A 17,604-nucleotide genomic window follows, 5' to 3' on the forward strand; every position below is an offset into this window, starting at 1 on the left:
AGAACAAACTAGTGGTTACCAGTAGGGGGAGGGAAGTGGGAAGGGCAATATGGTGTAGGGGATTAAGAGACACCAACTATTCTGTATAAAGTAAGCTACAAACTATTATGTATAAATATTGTACAACATGGAAAATATAGCCAATATTTTATAATAACTATAAATGGAACATAATCTTTAAAAATTGTGAATCACTACATTATACACCTGTAACATAAAATATTGTACATCAACTATACTTCAACAAAAATTTTTAAAGGAAAAAATGAGATAATACATTAAATCATGTAGATAGGTACCTGGCATTTAATTTTAAGCCCTTTGTTTTTATCATTATCATTGACTAGTAGAATTTAATAAGAAAGCTGGCATTGCCTTTTTAGGTACTAAAATGTCATATTTGGACATGCTTTAGGTATGCTGACATGGAGACAGCCTTCTAATCTTTTACCCCCAAATTAAAGAGAGTATATCTTCCTAACACAGCCCCCCATAAAAGGGATTCACACAATGATCGATGTAACATATAAAATACCATACCAACATAGGTTGGCAGGAAAGTATAGAGATGCTGAATTTGAACCTGGTGTCCTCTCTCTAGTCACAGGTACTAAAGTAGGTTATTTAACTTATTTAATCCTCTATATCTACCTCAGAGGCTTGGAATGAGGATTAAATAAAGTAACCCACATAAGGAGCTTTCTGCAGTATCTGGCAATAGCATGTTCTCAGGAAACGATTGGATGTTCAATGTGTTCTGAGGAGGTCAAAGCGAGTAATAAGGCAGCAGCTAAATCCTGCTTCCTCTGCAAAGCCTACCCCCTCTTGCCGGCGGCTTTGGCTTAAAGACAGCCAGAAGACTTCGTGTGGGAGTGATCATCTCTCCCGCCGCTTCTCCCTAAGCGTGCCTGCTTCCAGAGTGTCTCTGTGGAAGACTGCCATTTTCAAAGATAGCGCCACAGTAGCTCTTGTCCCTCATGCTCATGTAGAACCTCAACACCCCCCTGGCAAGAGGTGGTGTGTTCCTCTTCCCTTAAGTGTGCCAGCCTTTTGTGATTGTTTGCACTAATGGAGTATAATGGAAGGACACCACATAATTTCCAAGGCTAGGTTATTAAAGATGATTCAGTTTCTGCCTTGTGAGCTGAAATGCCTGGGGCTGGAGTCCTGAGCCACCATGGAAGCAATGTCACTGCTTGGAAGCCACCATGCTGTAAGGAAAGGATAAAATCAGTACAGAGCCACACAGAGAGGCTTGAGAGTATATGAGAGATAGAGGAGAGAGATGGTCGGCCAGCCCTCATGCTTCAGCTTCAGCTTCAGCCACTCTATGGCTGCAACCATGTGAAAATCCCTGCTCTAGAATCGCTCAGCTCAGCCCTTTCTGAATTCTTGAACCACAGAAAGAGCGAAGGGTAATATACTAAATATTTTTGTTTTAAACCACTAGGTTTGGGGTTATTTGTTCAACAATAGACAATTGAACCCCTGTGGGCCATCAGTAATGTAGCATGCAAATTGAATTGAAGGCTTTCATTATTGTGTGTGTATGTGCTGGGGCTTAACACATGTTTTTAAACATTATCTTTACTCCTCAAACAGCCTTGCAAAGTTTATATCTTATAGGTAAGACAGAAAATTTATGCCAAATATGTGTAATAATAATCATAGCTAACATAGTGAGTTTTTACCATAGGCCAAGCTGTATTCTAAGAACGGTATACATATTACTTCTTTCAACTGTAACAAGAACTCCATTTTGCAGGTGGGAAAACTGAGGCACAGAGAGGTTTAATAAATGCCTAAGATCATACAGCTGGTAAGTACTAGAACCTGGAAAGTTTTCACTCCATTGTGTAAACACATAGCTATTTCACTATATTACACTATTTGGGAAGGCTGGGATTCAGCCACAGGTGTCTGACTCCAAAACCCTGCTTATCTCATGGTAAACACTATTGATGATTATAAAATAAAATACGTATAATAAAGGCTACCTACATTAGTGTACTTAAAACAAAATGAACATGTATTCCTGTGGAATTGGCCACCCTCTTGTCTTCATAACATTCCTGAGACCTGACTCAGAATCTCTACCATCAGCCATTGGATGGACCCGGATGCTGCCTGCTGTCTTGCCTTGGTGCCAGGGAAGATGCTCAACCAGCTTCCAACAGGGAGAATGGGTTACAGCGCAGGGCATATCGCAGCTTTGACCACCCACTTGTAGGGCATGAAATCAGTTAAGTTGTGGTCAGCACTAAAAACTCTGTTTTCAAAAGAAAAGAACGGGATAGAAAAGAGACTGCATCGTATACCCCAAAGGCATTATTTTGTGAAATCTGTGTTTCAACCATATGTATCTATGGATACATGCTTGAGTGTAATGTAATGTAAATGCTACACAATATAAAATTATGTCTTACTATGGGTTGGTGTCAAAATATGGGTTAATTCTTTTTGAAAAGGTTTTTGGAATTAAGAAGCTTCCTGTTATACTTGGTTTTGAATCGGCTAAAGACGTGTGTTACTTACTCCCATTGGGTTTTGATTTCAGTCTGCTGGAGGCACTATTTTATTATAAACAACCCCAACAGGAGAAATCTAAGAAGAGGGTCTCAGTGCTTCCTGAGAGTCCTGTATGATTAATATATCCCCGGGTCAATTAAGCCATGGCCGCGATATCTAAAGATTAAATGTACTAAACAAAGCTTTTTTATTTACTGCTTTTCAGGTCATCAGATCCTACAAAGTGAAAATGGGATTCATGAAAGATTAAACAAGAACTTTGTAGTTCACAGTTGAGTATCTCAGGAAATTTCTTACTTCTCAGTAAATGTGACATGAGACAGACTGGATAAAGTTACATTTACTCAAGACTTTCCTCCTCACACGTTTAATCAGTTCTCCTGGGTTCACAGAATGCAAATACCCTCCAAACTTTTATTCCTAATCTTCCTGGGAATATTAACTAAGACAGCACTTGAAAGAGATCAAAGTCTTTCGTCAACAGGATTATTTTTCAGGCTTTTCATCAAATAGTACCATGAGCCATAGGAGTTTCGAAAGGGGTTAGGCTGTTGTTTTTTGATTTTGGGGGGAGAGGGGAGAACTGGGGCTTTTTGTTGTTTTTTTAACTAAGTCTGTATCAAAGTTTTACTTTTTAATTCATAGTTTGTGTCTCTACATTTCATGCAGAAGATATAAGTTGGGGCCTAGGTGGATGAACTAAATTTTAACAAGCAGATGTCCATAGGGAGAGTTTTCCAGGAAGGTGGGCAAGAGATAAAGAAACACACTAACTCTAGCAGCGGCTTCAAAGTCTTATCTGCATGTGGTAATCTTATGGGGAGCCCCCGGTGCAGATGAGGATGGAGCAAACCTGGCACGTGGAAGAATTCATACCTGCACAGACTTCCCCCGGTCTACCTGGGGGACCAGGCAGACCAGGTGGTCCCACCATCCCCGTTTCTCCATAGCGGCCAGGGCACCCCGGATCCCCTGGGGGGCCTGCCAAAGAGAATGCCATGCTGTATATAAGGAACATACACATACATTTTAAAATTCACACACAAGTACTTATCATGGTAATTGAGAGACTCTTTTGCAATTTCTCACCATATTTGAAATGAAATATCTTAGATTTCAGGCTTCGTCGCCCCTCCTCCACAGACATGTGAACTTGTTGTAACACTGTCTTTGTCACTGATCTAGGCTGCTTTTTCCCAGGGGGGTGGCATCTTGGCTTAGTCAAATGCCTTTACACATTTTTAACGATTGAAAAACCTATTTTCTGAAAGTAACATAAAAGTCCCAGTATACGGTTTACACACTAAGAAAAAATTTGATGTCTTATGCTGACAGAGACGAACCAAGATGCACACCTCTGTTTGCACTTGTGCAACTGTGTTTTCCTGGTAGGATTCGCATATGTAACTACAGCCTAGGGTGTAAACTACAGGGTGACAGGGCCAAGCTCTTATCTGGGGACTACTCACATGGCATCTCTGTGCAATTTATAGAGAAACTGAATAGAACACAAACCTTTGAGTGGAAGAGATGGAGTTGCCAGAACACCTGGTGGTCCTGGGCGTCCACGGTCTCCAGGATCCCCCTGAAATCATTCATTCGTTCACTTTTCAAATAGTGATGTCTGTCTCATGTGTCCTGGCTTTAAGTAAATATTAGAAGGACCCAGAGTGCATTCATATAAGAAGTCAAGCTTATAGGCTGACTAGAGAAATACACAGTTTATGGAGTTCTAAGAGGAACAAAGCAATATGACCTCCTACCTACGGGCAGAAGTAAATAGCCAAATGGCAGAGTTCTTACAAAAGAAAAAAAAAAATCAAACTCCAAAAATGATTCCATAGGGGTACAGCTCAGTGGTAGAATGCCTGCTTAGCACTCACGAGGTCCTGGGTTCAATCCCTAGTACCACCATTAAAATAAATAAACAGACAAATAATAAATAAACCGAATTACCCGCCCCCTGCAAATGATTCCATGCCCATAAATGGGACACCTCTGAAGCCATGAAGTTTCTTAGATGTACTATGAGCATCCGTGCCTAGCTTGCACTCTAGGACAGATACAGGATCTGAATCTACATTTAACTTTAGCAGCAGATATTGTCCCCCTTAATTGTGTCCCCTTAATGACACTGTGGCTTGTCCTCCACAGGTGCTGAAGGTGAGGTCACCAAGGTTACAAAGAAAGAGAAAACGCAGTGATGGTCAAAGCAAAGAGCTCTCCACGGCTCCTTCTGTTTTTAATCATGATTCTATATGATCTCTAAAGAATTTTTGAAGCTTTCATTATTATTCACCTTCAAAACTATCATTGTTCGAGCATAAAATGTAATCATTACAACATGCATTAAAGTAATAGATGTAAAGCTAACTTATTGTTTAATGATTCTTGGAAATATTAAAAAAATAAATTAGATGACATACAGGATACAGAGTGTTATCAGGCTGTACTCAACCAGGTTCACTTTTTACCTTTGGACCAATAAATCCAAATGGCCCAGGATCTCCAAACAGTCCTTGTTCTCCCTACAAATAACCAAAAACAAGTCTTCTTTAAAAAAAAAAATGTGATTGGGTGAAAAATCATCTCCTTCTCGTCTAATTTGAATGACACGTGCTCACTGAGATTCTGCGCAAAATCTCAACATGGCTTTTGGGTTGCATCAGACAGTTTTGTGCTTTAGTTTTTGTACCCACAGCGAAATCATGTAACATAAATTTGTTTCCCTTTCCCGTTCCTGTGTGTGAATTTACAGGCCCTGGTATACAACTTTTGAATGATGCTGAATTACATTTACTAATGAAAATGAATTTATCATCTCTATAATGGTGGGCATTTACCTTTAATCCTGGAAAACCTGGAGATCCATAGGAACCAGGGTCACCCTAAGAAATTCACAAAAATCATCACAAGCTTAAATCAAAACACATAAACTGGTTCAGTGAATTATTTTTCACCTTATGAGATTGCTACATGGGTATTTAATCCTGTCTGCAAAAGTAATTGAATAAAAGGATATAAATATAAAATGGATTCCATTTCTTTATAACATTTGCTATTTTAACTGATCTTTAATCTTATTCCAATTCACATCCTTGCCAGGGCTTTGAATTAAAAACATCACTTTGTTGTTTTTGTTGCTCTTCCATTTTAATTTACTTAATTTAATGTTTGCACTGGGATAAGTATCTTTTTTGTTTTTTTTAAATTGTTTACAGTGTTGTTTTAATTTCTGGTATACAGTATAGTGATTCAGTTATATATATTCCTTTTCGTATCCTTTTTATTATAGGCTATTACACTGAACATAGTTCCGTGTGCTATATAGCAGGACCTCGTTGTTTACCTATTCTATACATAGTCGTCAGTAACTGCAGATACCAAACTCCCAATTTATCCCTCCCTTACGTTCCCCTGTGGTAACCATAAGTTTGTTTTTAATGCCTGCAAGTCTCTGTCTTGTAAATAAGTTCATTTGTGTTTTATTTTTTAGATTCCACATGTTAGTGATATCATATGATATTTTTCTTTCTATTTCTGGCTTACTTCACTTAGTATGACAATCTCCAGGTCCATCCATGTTGCTGAAAATGGCATCATTTTATTCTTTTTTATGGCTCAGTAATATTCCTATGCCCACTGGGGTCTGGCCTTCATAGCCACTCTACTAATGGGAAACCTATTAGTGGCATGTCTGGTGATGTTTTAGGCTTGATACTGTGGTTTTTTTCTAGCTACTGCCCCTAGATCAGTACCTTCTTTTATCAAATAGGCTTAAGTTAACAATTTCAAGTTACTATCACTGACACTGAGCCAGTCAGGAAATGCCACAATTCCTGCCAATTCGTCCATTGTCTGCTTGCCTGTTTTATCTAAATGATGTCAGTGGAAGGGATGTTCTGAGACATTTAGCTATCACACCGTTCTTGCTGACTAAAATTCTTCTTTGAGATAATATTCACTTTTGGACTTTCAGAAATATTGATCTAGTCTTATGAGAATGTGAGAGACAAATGCCTCCAGACTCACTGAAGTTCAGGATGGTGTGAATGGTCCTTACCCGAGGTCCTGGGAACCCAGGAATACCTTTCTCTCCTTTTGCTCCAAAACCAGGTTCTCCCTTAAAGAGACGAAAACATTTAGAGAGGTTCAAACAGCAATATTTCAGCAACGTGGGATGCAAAAACAAAATGAAAAATAAAAATTATCGCCAGCAGCTTAAAGAAAACAATTACTTTGGGAAGTGAATAGAATAGTGAAAAATTCTAGTAACATATATCAGCATTTAAAGCAATGATAATAACCACGTAAAGATATTTTTTAAATTAAAATAGCTCATCATACAAAGAAGGTTATTTAAATAAATTACCTTGGGTCCTGGTGGTCCAGGAGCTCCAATCATTCCTGGCATTCCTTTGATGCCCTAAAAACCACAGAGGATACAATCTGGCTTACTCTTATTTAACACACTGAATTCTATCTCTTTCAGAAATTACCTCTTTCAACAACCATTTGACTAATATTTGAAATAAGGGATTACTCTTCAACTATCACTAATTAGCAGCTAAAATCCAAGCACATCTTTAAACCTGACACTCTTCAGGCCAGTTCTGTGTGAGAAGTATAACATGGTGGGCCCCGAGGGGGACCACCCTGGAGCCATGGAGGCAGATGCAGCCTGGGAATGGGAGAGGCTCATTTTGAGCTAGGTAGTGAAATTTAATCCAGTGACTGAAGACTGACAGCAGAATCTGCACGTGGCATCCATAACATCAGTGCCGGAGGCTGACACAGGTATTAATATTTGCCAAGAGTCCGTTACATGCCCAGTTCTAAGCATCTGTCACCTTTTCAATGATCAAAACATCAAACCCATATGCAAAAGCTAAGGGACAACTGGATTTCCAGTGGTCTTTTCAGCCCACATATCAAAGACAACATTAATGGGACACTGACTCTGGGAGGACAGGTCACGGTCCAGCAGCCCCAGCGAGGTCGAGGTCTGCCTCACAGCAGCTGGGTGAGCTTGAGAACACTGGCATCCTTTGCAAGCCCCATTTTTCAGCTCTGTACCATGAGGCTAATAATAGTACCAACCTGTAAAGGTTGCCTTGGGATTGAGGCAGTGTCACAGGCGGGTGCCCAGCTTTGCACCGGCACAGGTATGTGTTCAAGAAGAGCTGGCCATCCCTACTTTACCAAGGGATCATATGGATTGGCAATTACCTTTTCTCCTTTATAGAGACAAAAATCAGGTGGCTGCACCAAGAGGGTGGGTCCCGGAGAACCTTGCTGGCCAACTTCACCCTTTTAAAAAAAATCAAGATAGTAAGAATTTCATATTAACTTTGTTTTGAAGTAAATTTTGAAACAATGAAGACTTTTACCCACATATTGTGATAGGACACTTACAAACCAGCGCCATGGATCTAAAATAAAAATCATGGCAAATACATCATGTGATTTTTTTAAATTTATTTTTCTTTTTTATTGAAGTATAGTCAGCTCACAATCTTGTGTCAATTTCTGGAGTACAGCATGTTGTCCCAGTCATACATGTACGTACATATATTCCTTTCATGTTCTTTCTCACCACAGGCTACTACAAGACATTGAATATAGTTCCCTGCGTTATTCAGTTTAAACTGGTTGTTTATCTATTTTATACCTTGCAGTATATGCACATCTCGAACTCCCAATTTATCCTTTCCCACTTTGCCCATTAAATATTTATTGTTTTTCATAAACAACACGTACCTATTATTAAAAAATAAATTAAAAAAATAAAAGTAATCCATAATCCTACCATCCGGAGGTAACCTCTATTAAAACTTTGGTATAGTTTTTTGAGTGTGCTTGTGTGTATATAACTGTGTACATACACATGTGTGGGCATAATATGTGTATATACATGCATATGTGATAAAATGGTGTGTTAACATAACTTAAAATTTATTATAATCATAATGATACTAATAATATATAAATTTAAGTATAGATCATAGCTTAAGCTGTTATATTTTATTAAAGTTTTAAATCGTTCAACATATAACACTAGTTTTGCACATTTTCCTGTTATACTAGAAATTCTTCAAAAACCTGATATTAAATGTCTGTACCATTTTAGATACCTATATGACAATCTGTAACAAGAATATACTATCAATTATTAAGCCATTCCACTTTGCTTAGATTTAGGTTGTGGCTAATTCATTAATACTTTACATCTCTCTGTATAAAATCATCAGCCAAACGTTTTCATTTAGGCCATTACAGATGTTATTCTCTTGAAGAAGAAAATGTTCCTTAAATTGGTTTTGCCACGCTACAACTGTAAATTCTCACCCTTAATCAGAAGATAATTACTTTGTCCTTTTCCGAATATTTCTGTTATTCTGCACTGAGCGTACAAGCTAGGCCCTTACTGAGTGTATTCCTTTGAGTGAGTTCCTTATCAACCTCCTGATCCCTAGTTTCCTTAATTCCCCTAAACCTTACTTTCCGTCTCTGTGAAATGGGCATTATGATACTGCCTACCTCAAAGTATTCTTTTATTGCATAGCTAATGCACATAAAATTCATACTGCTTTCCGCACTGAGCGGAACAAAGCCAATCCTCAAATACGTAATTATTAAAACCACTCATTTTTTTGGTAAGTGAGGAGTGGGGGAGAAGAATACTGTTTCAAATTTAAACGAAAAAAAAATACAACCAATAATTCAATCCCAGCCTGCACCTGGGAAATGACAGATGAACCAGGAGGTTAGGTACCTGGGTTTGGTGTTTTTGTTTTTTTTGTGTTTTTTGATGTAGCCTAGAACCTAACACAGTGGGGGTGTAGTCGCTGCTCCAGTGGTATCTGTTGTGTGAATCACCAGTCAAACAAATGCATAAACAACATGTATTTTTCTATTGAGCAAATGTATAATGTGCATCGGTAAGATAACCATACTTATTCTTGCAGCTGGAATAAACCTATACAAAACCCACAAAGGCTGACAAGCGAGGAGCCTCCTCAGAATGACAGTCATGTTACTATTTCTTCAAATTGTAACAGTACCATATACTCATTGTAGTGAAAAGGGCGAAGAAGAGAAATAATGAAGAACAAAATTTAAGAGCGCCACAATCCCATCACCTAGGGAAATTAACTAACAATCTGAATGGACAGTGTTCCTTAAAATGGGGTGGGCCAACGTGTTCCTGGACGCTCTAAGAGTTCTGCATCAAAATTTCAAAATTATGCCTTCATTCACCTGGCAATCCAAAAGAATTTTTAAAAAGCACATTTTGGATAATTTGAGCAGCCACCTCTTAGCCAAATACTTCTGTGTTACTCCTCTGGCCTGGCTGTCGGCGCAGAGGTCTCCCACCCGACAAAGCCTGCCTCACTCCACCACGCGGTGCTTCTCAAACCTGGACGTGTGGGCTTCGGGGTTTTGACAGACGTAATCTCAGGGGTCCACGATTTCCAAGTTTGAAAAACACTGTTTTACTCTATTTTTTCTCCCAGCCATTTAACTAAGTTAGTGGTTCTCAGAGCAGGGGGTGAGGACAGAGGGGCAGGCTTGGACATGTCCTCCCCCAAGGACATTTGGAAAGATCTGGACACATTTTTGGTTGTCACATCGGAAAGGAAGGGATGTTACTGACATCTGGGCGGGCAGAGGCCAGGGAAGCGGCGAAACATCCCACAGTGCACAGGACAGCCCCGCAGCAACGAAAGATCAGTGTTGTCATGGCAGAGGAATCCTACCCTCCATATGCATCTTAATGACTTTTGCTGTTGTTTTGGTTTTACAAAGTCAGGCTTATGCTTCTGTAACTTGTACTTTCTGCTCAACATTCTATCCTTGGTGTTTCCTCACATCATGACGTCTTCCAATGTATTTTTGGTGAGTGTGTCATTCTGTCAAATGGCTGTACAGCCATGCTGGAACTCAGTGAGAGTGGGGATCAGGGCTGTCTCGCTAAATGGCCACACCCAGCGCCAATCCTAGTCTGGCACAGAGTGGAGGCTCAGTACCTCTTTGCCCACAGTTGTTGAAAGAGCCCCTCACCAACTCTTAGACCTTCAGATCGTTTCCAGACGAGCTGCCACCTCAAAGCACTTTTCTGAAGCTTGTCTCTAGTTTTCACGCTTCAGCAGAAAGGACTGTGGGCGTCAGCGGTGAAGGGGGTGGGAGATGGTGTGTTGCTGAATGCTTTTGGTTCCAGCTATTTATATTTTTATTTATGTGTGAAGTTTAAGATTCTGATGAAATGTGTAAAATTAAGCCAAACAAATCAGTAATTAAAAACTGTTACTCCAGATATAAGATAATAAAGAAATGTCCCATCTCTTTCGGCTAGGGTGGAAGTGTGCCACATAAATTAATTTGAATTTACTGCTAAATTTTGTTAGGACTGTCATTTTAGAGTCAAGGGTAATGGTGCCATAATAATGCAGCTAAGATGTTCTTGGCCATAAAACTGGGCAGTGACTCGATAATGGACACAAGTCCGTGCACAGGGGGATCCTTACCGGGTCTCCCCTTTGCCCCTTTACTCCGACGCCGGGATTACCCTGGAAAAGAAAAGAAAACAGAAACTAACTGCTTTCGAATATTAAAAGGTAATTATGAGCAAGTAAGATTTCTGGTTAAGCCATTTGTTGCAGTTTATTAAATACTTCGGGAATTTTAAAAAAGAGGAAAGACATGATTCCGACAAATGTCAGTGGTCACTTATCTTGCTGTCCATGGGCTTTATTTGCATATCTGACTCACGGCCACCTACCTTCAAACCTGGACTCCCAGGAGGGCCCGGAGGTCCCTAAATCAACAACAAAAACATACACATCACTTATCAGTCATGGAAATGAGGATGTGTCTTTGTTGGGTGTCCCAAGCTCCTCTTCAGGAAGCTGTTAACTTTGAAACACACAAAATGGACCCTCTATCATGGCCGGGCTGCTTGTTCCTGCCCCCTCCCCCCCATCTCCCCGAGGACCTGCGCTTCGAGATGGACTCACAGTGATGGTGGTGGGTGTGTGCTTGTTCATCAGGTTATAATATAGTCTCTCAAACAACCCACCTGTGCCTGACCCAAGACTGCAATTTTGTCTTTTTTTTTTCTTTATTTAAATGTAGAGTCTGGGCTTTTAGAGGGACGAGTCACCAGTGTTGTACTTACCGCTAACCCTGGCTCTCCTGGATATCCCATGGCGCCCGCTGGCCCTCTTGCACCCCTGGGTCCCTAAACACGGGGAAAAATCAGTGCAGGTGTGACCCAAACCCATAATCATCATTCACAGTTCCGGACACACCTGCCCGCTAAATCACCTTGGACTGCAGCTCTGACAGATGCAGAAAGGGCACGGGCTGGCGGGCAGCTGCACTCTGGGGTGTGTGACTAACCCCTACGTGCGGGATGAAATCAAGACCCAGAGATCAGTCTGCTTATTCACAACCGAATCTTGTCGAGAACAAAGAAGACTTGTTACTCCTAAATTCCACGTATGCTGTAACTTTAATATACATGAAGATGCCTTTAAATATCAATATTAGTTAACATTAACAAAGCTAAAATATTAGTGTTATCTATACTCTTTAATATAGCCTTTAAACGTGCCCTGTAAGGTCAATGTGAACAGGAATGGCCCCAGTTCAAGATCAAGGCAATTCAACCATAAACGATTGTCTGGAAGATGTTAAGTTGTGGCATAATTACACACAAATGCACAAGGAGAGGTTATAGCTGGGTAGTTCTGCAAGTAGGGGGAGAGACTGTGTGTTCTCTCGCTCACGCTGCCCACGCCGCATGATTTGCCAGCGTGCAACAGCGTAGCTCTGTCCTGGAGGATGAATCGCTATTTATTCTAACAGCAACACCCAGGTCTCCCACTGATTACGCAGAACTGAGCTTCTGGGGTAGTAGGAGAACCAGCCTGGGAAAGTAATCCTGTCAACCGCCAGAAGCTACCAAGCAACATTGTAAGCGAACCACTGGGAAGTAAAATTGCTTTCAGTTTTAATCTTGTGAACATTAATTGGAAAGACAAATATCACTGAATGATAAACTCCAGGAAGATGAAGACGGGGCAAAATATTAAACGTAATACACAATTGCTGACTCAGCAGGCAAAAGAATTTTCACTGGACATGTATTATTTAGGTAGTTTCCAAGCAGAATTATCTCCCTAAATATTAAGTGACTCTGTCTACCTGAGCGATACCAAGTGATCATTGCCAGACAGAAAGGGAAGGGAAGTGGGAGCTCGGTGAGATTCAGGGATGCTCCATGGGCATGTGACCTGTGCAGTCACAGAGGGCCTCAGGCTGGATTTAACGCTCTCCTGTCACCATCCTGAAGTCTGTAATATTTTTCAGACAACAGACCTACATTTTCACTTTGTACTGGGTGGGCCCGGGTCCTGCTGGGACACACCCTAGTGGGGATCATCGGCTATTTGAGAAGCAAACAGAAGCACATGGCCTGCCCGGGAGACTTACTGGAAAGCCAGGAGGTCCTGGGTCCCCTCTGTCACCCTGCAATAATATGGATACATCGCATTAGATGAGCAACACCATCTCCCTAAAACACATAAGACGTAAAAGTAGACACACACACAGGAGTTATCTGGACTGCCTGTGCAGTTTGTTCAGGTTTTCAGTGATGAAAAGAAAGCTGTGGGAAGGCTCTCTGGAAGCACTTTTCTGTCTCACTTTGTAAGCCCAGAGCCCTGCTCCTACTCAGCCGAATCCAGGAAAAGACAGCTGAGTCGTGAGGACATGGAATCAAGATGAGATTTCATCTTCCAGTGTAAAATGTTCTAAATTCACCATCCAGTAGTCTCATTTTATCAGAGTTGAACTGTCTCTCGTCTGACTGCCAGACCTTGCCTCTCTTCCTAGACGCCTTGCTATCTCCTCAGAGGAGATGTAAAGGAAATCCATGTGGAAATCCTGTCACACCTGCCTCAGTGCACATCCACTGCCCTGTGACTCTGCCCTGAGTCTCTAGCTACTTTAAAGGATCGAAGGGTGTATCTTCTCTTGAATACGGGCTCTTTTTAAAAAATGTAAAATACAATATATTGTAAAATAGACATATGATAAAATTTAACATTTTAACTGTTTTTAAGTGTACAGTGCTGTGGCCCTAAATACATTCACAACGTTGTGCAACCATCACCACCTTCCATTGCCCAAACGTTTTCATTTCCTCAGTGGAAACTCTGCACCCATTATATATGAGCCCTCCCAGACCCCTCCCCGCCCCCATCTCTGGCAAGCACCACTGTACTTTCTGAATCTATGAATCTGACTCATCTAGGAACCTCCTCTAAGTGGAATCACACATTTTTTTGTGACAGCTTATTTCACTTAGTGTGATGACCTCAGGGTTGGTCCATGTTGTAGCATGTGTCAGAATTCCCTCGCTTTATAAGGCCGAATAATATTGTGTTGCATGTAAATACCAGGTTCTGCTTATCCACTCATCAGTGGGTAGACACTTGGGTTGCTTCCACCTTTTGGCTCCTGTGAATATGCTGCTATGAACATGGGTGTACAAATAGCTGTTTGAGTCCCTGCTTTCATTTTTGGGAGTCTATATCTAGAAGTATAATTCCTGGATTACAGGGTAATTCTACATTTAATTTCTTGAGAAATCACCATGCCATTTTCCATAGCAGCTGCACCCTTCTACATTCCCATCAGCAATGCACAAGGGTTCCAACTTTTCCACATAATTACTAACACTTACTATTTTCTGGTTTTTTTTAAATAATAATCATCCGAATGGGTGTGAAGTGGATACAGGCTCTTAAGATCACTGTCACTCCAAGATTACTGATCTGCCACTTTTACTGGAGATCCTCTGTTTCTCTTTAAAGTGAGGCATTCTCTCTAGACATCTCCCCTTCTATCTCACTTGCTCTTTCTTGCACAATTACCAAAAAATTCCCACCATAGTTAATACCATACTGTGTGTTAAGGTTTACAACACGCTGCAATATGAATTATTGTAAAAGATCATCAGCATTGAGAGGAAGGCAGGGTAGGTGTTATCTGAATTTTCGTTCACAAATAAGGAAAATGAGGCTCAGAGGGGTTAAGGGGGTTGCATAAGTCACAGTATAGGTAAGGGTCAGTTCATTCCATCCAATACATCATACTGGTTCTCAGAATGACCCTGCTTTTAATTTTTTTTTGAAGTACAGTCAGTTACAATGTGTCAATTTCTGGTGTACAGCACAATGTCCCAGTCATGCATACACATACATATATTCGTTTTCATATTCTTTTTCATTAAAGGTTATTACAAGATATTGAATATAGTTCCCTGTGTGGAAGAAGCTTGTTTTTTAAATCTATTTTTATATATAGTGGCTAACATTTATGAATCTCAAACTCCCAAATTTACCCCTTCCCACCCCCTTTCCCTGGCTACCATAAGATTGTTTACTACGTCTGCAAGTCTGTTTCAGAATGACCCTGCTTTTGATGCTAAGTTTATTAATACATCATTTAAGCTATAAACAAGAACATAGTACTTGCTGTTTAACAAGAAAGAACAGGCACAGAGGCTACAAACAAATACTGTGAGCTCACTTAAGGGGCCAACACTCAGGTGTCCCCACTCCAGGTGGCACGGAACTTGGGGTCTAACAGAAACAATCTAGGATGACTTTTATCTAATTATTGTAGAATAGCCCTCCTTAACAGAAATGGACACATCTTGAAAATGTACCGCATGTCTCCTCTTGATTTATCATTATCAAGTGATCTCTTTCTGCTTATCCAGGGCTACTCAAATTAGAGAGATGTGGTGGTCATTCAAGAGTTTATTTCTGAATATTTGTATATCATTCTCTGCTAAAAACACAAAAGCTTTGAATTTGCCAAGGACAGTGCTATTAGTGCTATTGCATAATTGTCAAGTTCAGTAGTGGTGACTTATTATACTGGGTGACAAGTATTAGTATCAAAATATTCTAGCTACAAATCAATGAATGTTTCTCAGCTGGGCATGATTTCCCTCCAGGAGATACTTGGTAATTTCTGGAGATTTTGTTTGGGGTGTGTGTGGTGGGGGAGGTGGTTACTGGCATCTGGTGGGTAGAGGTCAGGGACACTGTTCAACATCCTAACAATGCACAGGGCAGCTTCCACAATAAATGATTATCTGGTTCCAAATGTCAACAGTGCCAAGGCTGGGAAACCCTGAAATAAATGTCCTCATTACAACTCTGCAAGAATCATTGGGAAGTATTGGAATTTTATAGCCAGAGAAGCTAAAGCCACGTGTCTTCACACGAGAAGTACAGGCCCTCCCGGAGGGTCAGGGTAACGATCCAAACCAGCTTCCTCAGGGACACTTCAGAGGAAATCTCAGTTCATGTGTTTCCTGCATGGGTTTACCCATATGAAAAAAAAATTTTTTAACTCACCTTGATCATAATACTTACCTGAATACCTTTTACAGTACCAAAAATGAACACGGAATTTCCTTTTTCTCCTTTTTTTCCAGGAAGTCCCTGAAAATAAAATATTCACTTAAAGGGGAAACACTATTACTATTTCAGTATTTTCTTTTCCAAATAAAATATTACTCACCAAGAAAATTAGCATTATAATCATATTTCACTAGTGGAGATTTCTTTATTCTCATCATTACCATTGTCCTAAGGTGCTCACATATATTCACTCCATATTTGGTGAAAATCTATTAAGGAATCTCCTAAGACTGACCATCTACTAATATGTATAATAATATATATAATGCCATATATAATATATAATGCACGTATGTATAATATATTATAAATATATAATATACATTTTAATAGATTATATATAATATACATTACTATACTTACAGATATTTACTAATTATTTTTCCTCATAACATAATACACATAATACTTGGATTATTCTTATAGGTAAACAATTTTGAAACTGTCAGCTAATAATTTATGCCCTAAGATTAGGGAAAAAAAAAGATTTTATCCATTTCAGTATTTTTATTCAAAACATAGCCTGTGTATACTTTGAAAAATTAATTTTTAAAAATCATTAAGTGCTCCTTTCTGGAGTTTTTGTACGCAGCTGCAAGTTTGTTTACTTAGAGTTTTTTTAAAAAGTGAATGAAATATCTCAGTGTATTTTTCCTCCATAATTTTCATACTTAGTATCCTAAGATAGCTTAACTTGGTTACCACATAAAAATTCTACCATTGTCATATATCAAGTTTCCTATGAAGGACATGCAGATTTCAGAATTAATCCCTCTCAGGAGAGGGCTTAACTTTGCTTTCAATGGGAGATACCAAACCATTTTGTGGTCAGTTACATCAACAATTTCCTTGAGAAATCAGATTTGCTTCCACAGGCCATTCCTGCTTCTCACGGTTCCAATATGTGTGAGTTTCAGTCCCACAGATAAGTTACATTACGCCAGTCCTCCAACAAACTGGTTCAAATTTCAGTTCCCACTGTGTATTAACTGAATCACTGCCGAAAATACAGACATCACTGGAAGCTCACTGGTCCACAGACCACCAATAAGGAACAGGTGCGAATCACGATAGCTGATGGACTGCATCCCTCCTTTCAAAGCCTGTCAGCGACTCGTCACTAACGTCTGTTAGTCAGTCCACACACAGACAGCGAAACGTGTAGCTGTGTTGCCCCTTGTCTCCCGGTGATAAACCCAAACAACATTTCATAAAAACAAATCACCAAAAGAGAGCATTGGCCGACAAAAGTTGAAAATGAAGTGGGGAAATGAAAAATGATAATACTGGAGATGAAGTCCAACTAGAATGTAAGTGGGGCTATGGAAGAAACAGCTATTGTGGGAACGCTGAGGCTGCTGTCATTCAGGCCAGAGGGACTCAGTGAAGACAAACTTATCGACATAACTGAGGGAAGCAGTTGTGACCAAAAGGATGAAGATAACCAGAGGAAGTGACACAGGCAGAACAACTGCATGCTAAAGGAACTCCTGGAGATATTTCACAACACCGGAGCTGGTCCAAACTTAGAAACGAGTATGATGATTCACCAAAGCATATAAAACCCAAT

At 39.9% G+C, this 17,604-nt stretch overlaps 1 protein-coding gene across 2 annotated transcripts in view; it reads right to left on the minus strand.

Annotated features, from left to right (window-relative positions):
• The window catches only part of COL4A4 (collagen type IV alpha 4 chain), a 119,515-nt gene that overhangs the window by 60,390 nt on the left and 41,521 nt on the right, over positions 1-17,604 (minus strand). For both annotated transcript variants that reach the window (XR_010380703.1, XM_031452294.2), the window contains 12 exons: positions 15,987-16,055; positions 13,027-13,062; positions 11,708-11,770; positions 11,312-11,347; positions 11,058-11,099; positions 7,759-7,839; positions 6,902-6,955; positions 6,593-6,652; positions 5,373-5,417; positions 5,004-5,057; positions 4,045-4,114; positions 3,406-3,510 (listed from right to left, as the gene is read on the minus strand). Coding sequence is in view for 1 of the 2 variants with exons in the window: in XM_031452294.2 (XP_031308154.2) it covers positions 3,406-3,510; positions 4,045-4,114; positions 5,004-5,057; positions 5,373-5,417; positions 6,593-6,652; positions 6,902-6,955; positions 7,759-7,839; positions 11,058-11,099; positions 11,312-11,347; positions 11,708-11,770; positions 13,027-13,062; positions 15,987-16,055 (715 nt within the window). In the remaining variant the exon portion in view is untranslated. The remainder of the gene's footprint in view (positions 1-3,405; positions 3,511-4,044; positions 4,115-5,003; positions 5,058-5,372; positions 5,418-6,592; positions 6,653-6,901; positions 6,956-7,758; positions 7,840-11,057; positions 11,100-11,311; positions 11,348-11,707; positions 11,771-13,026; positions 13,063-15,986; positions 16,056-17,604) is intronic.

This window comes from Camelus dromedarius, chromosome 4 (genome assembly GCF_036321535.1).
Source record: "Camelus dromedarius isolate mCamDro1 chromosome 4, mCamDro1.pat, whole genome shotgun sequence".
In the NCBI taxonomy this organism is placed as follows: Eukaryota; Metazoa; Chordata; class Mammalia; order Artiodactyla; family Camelidae; genus Camelus; species Camelus dromedarius.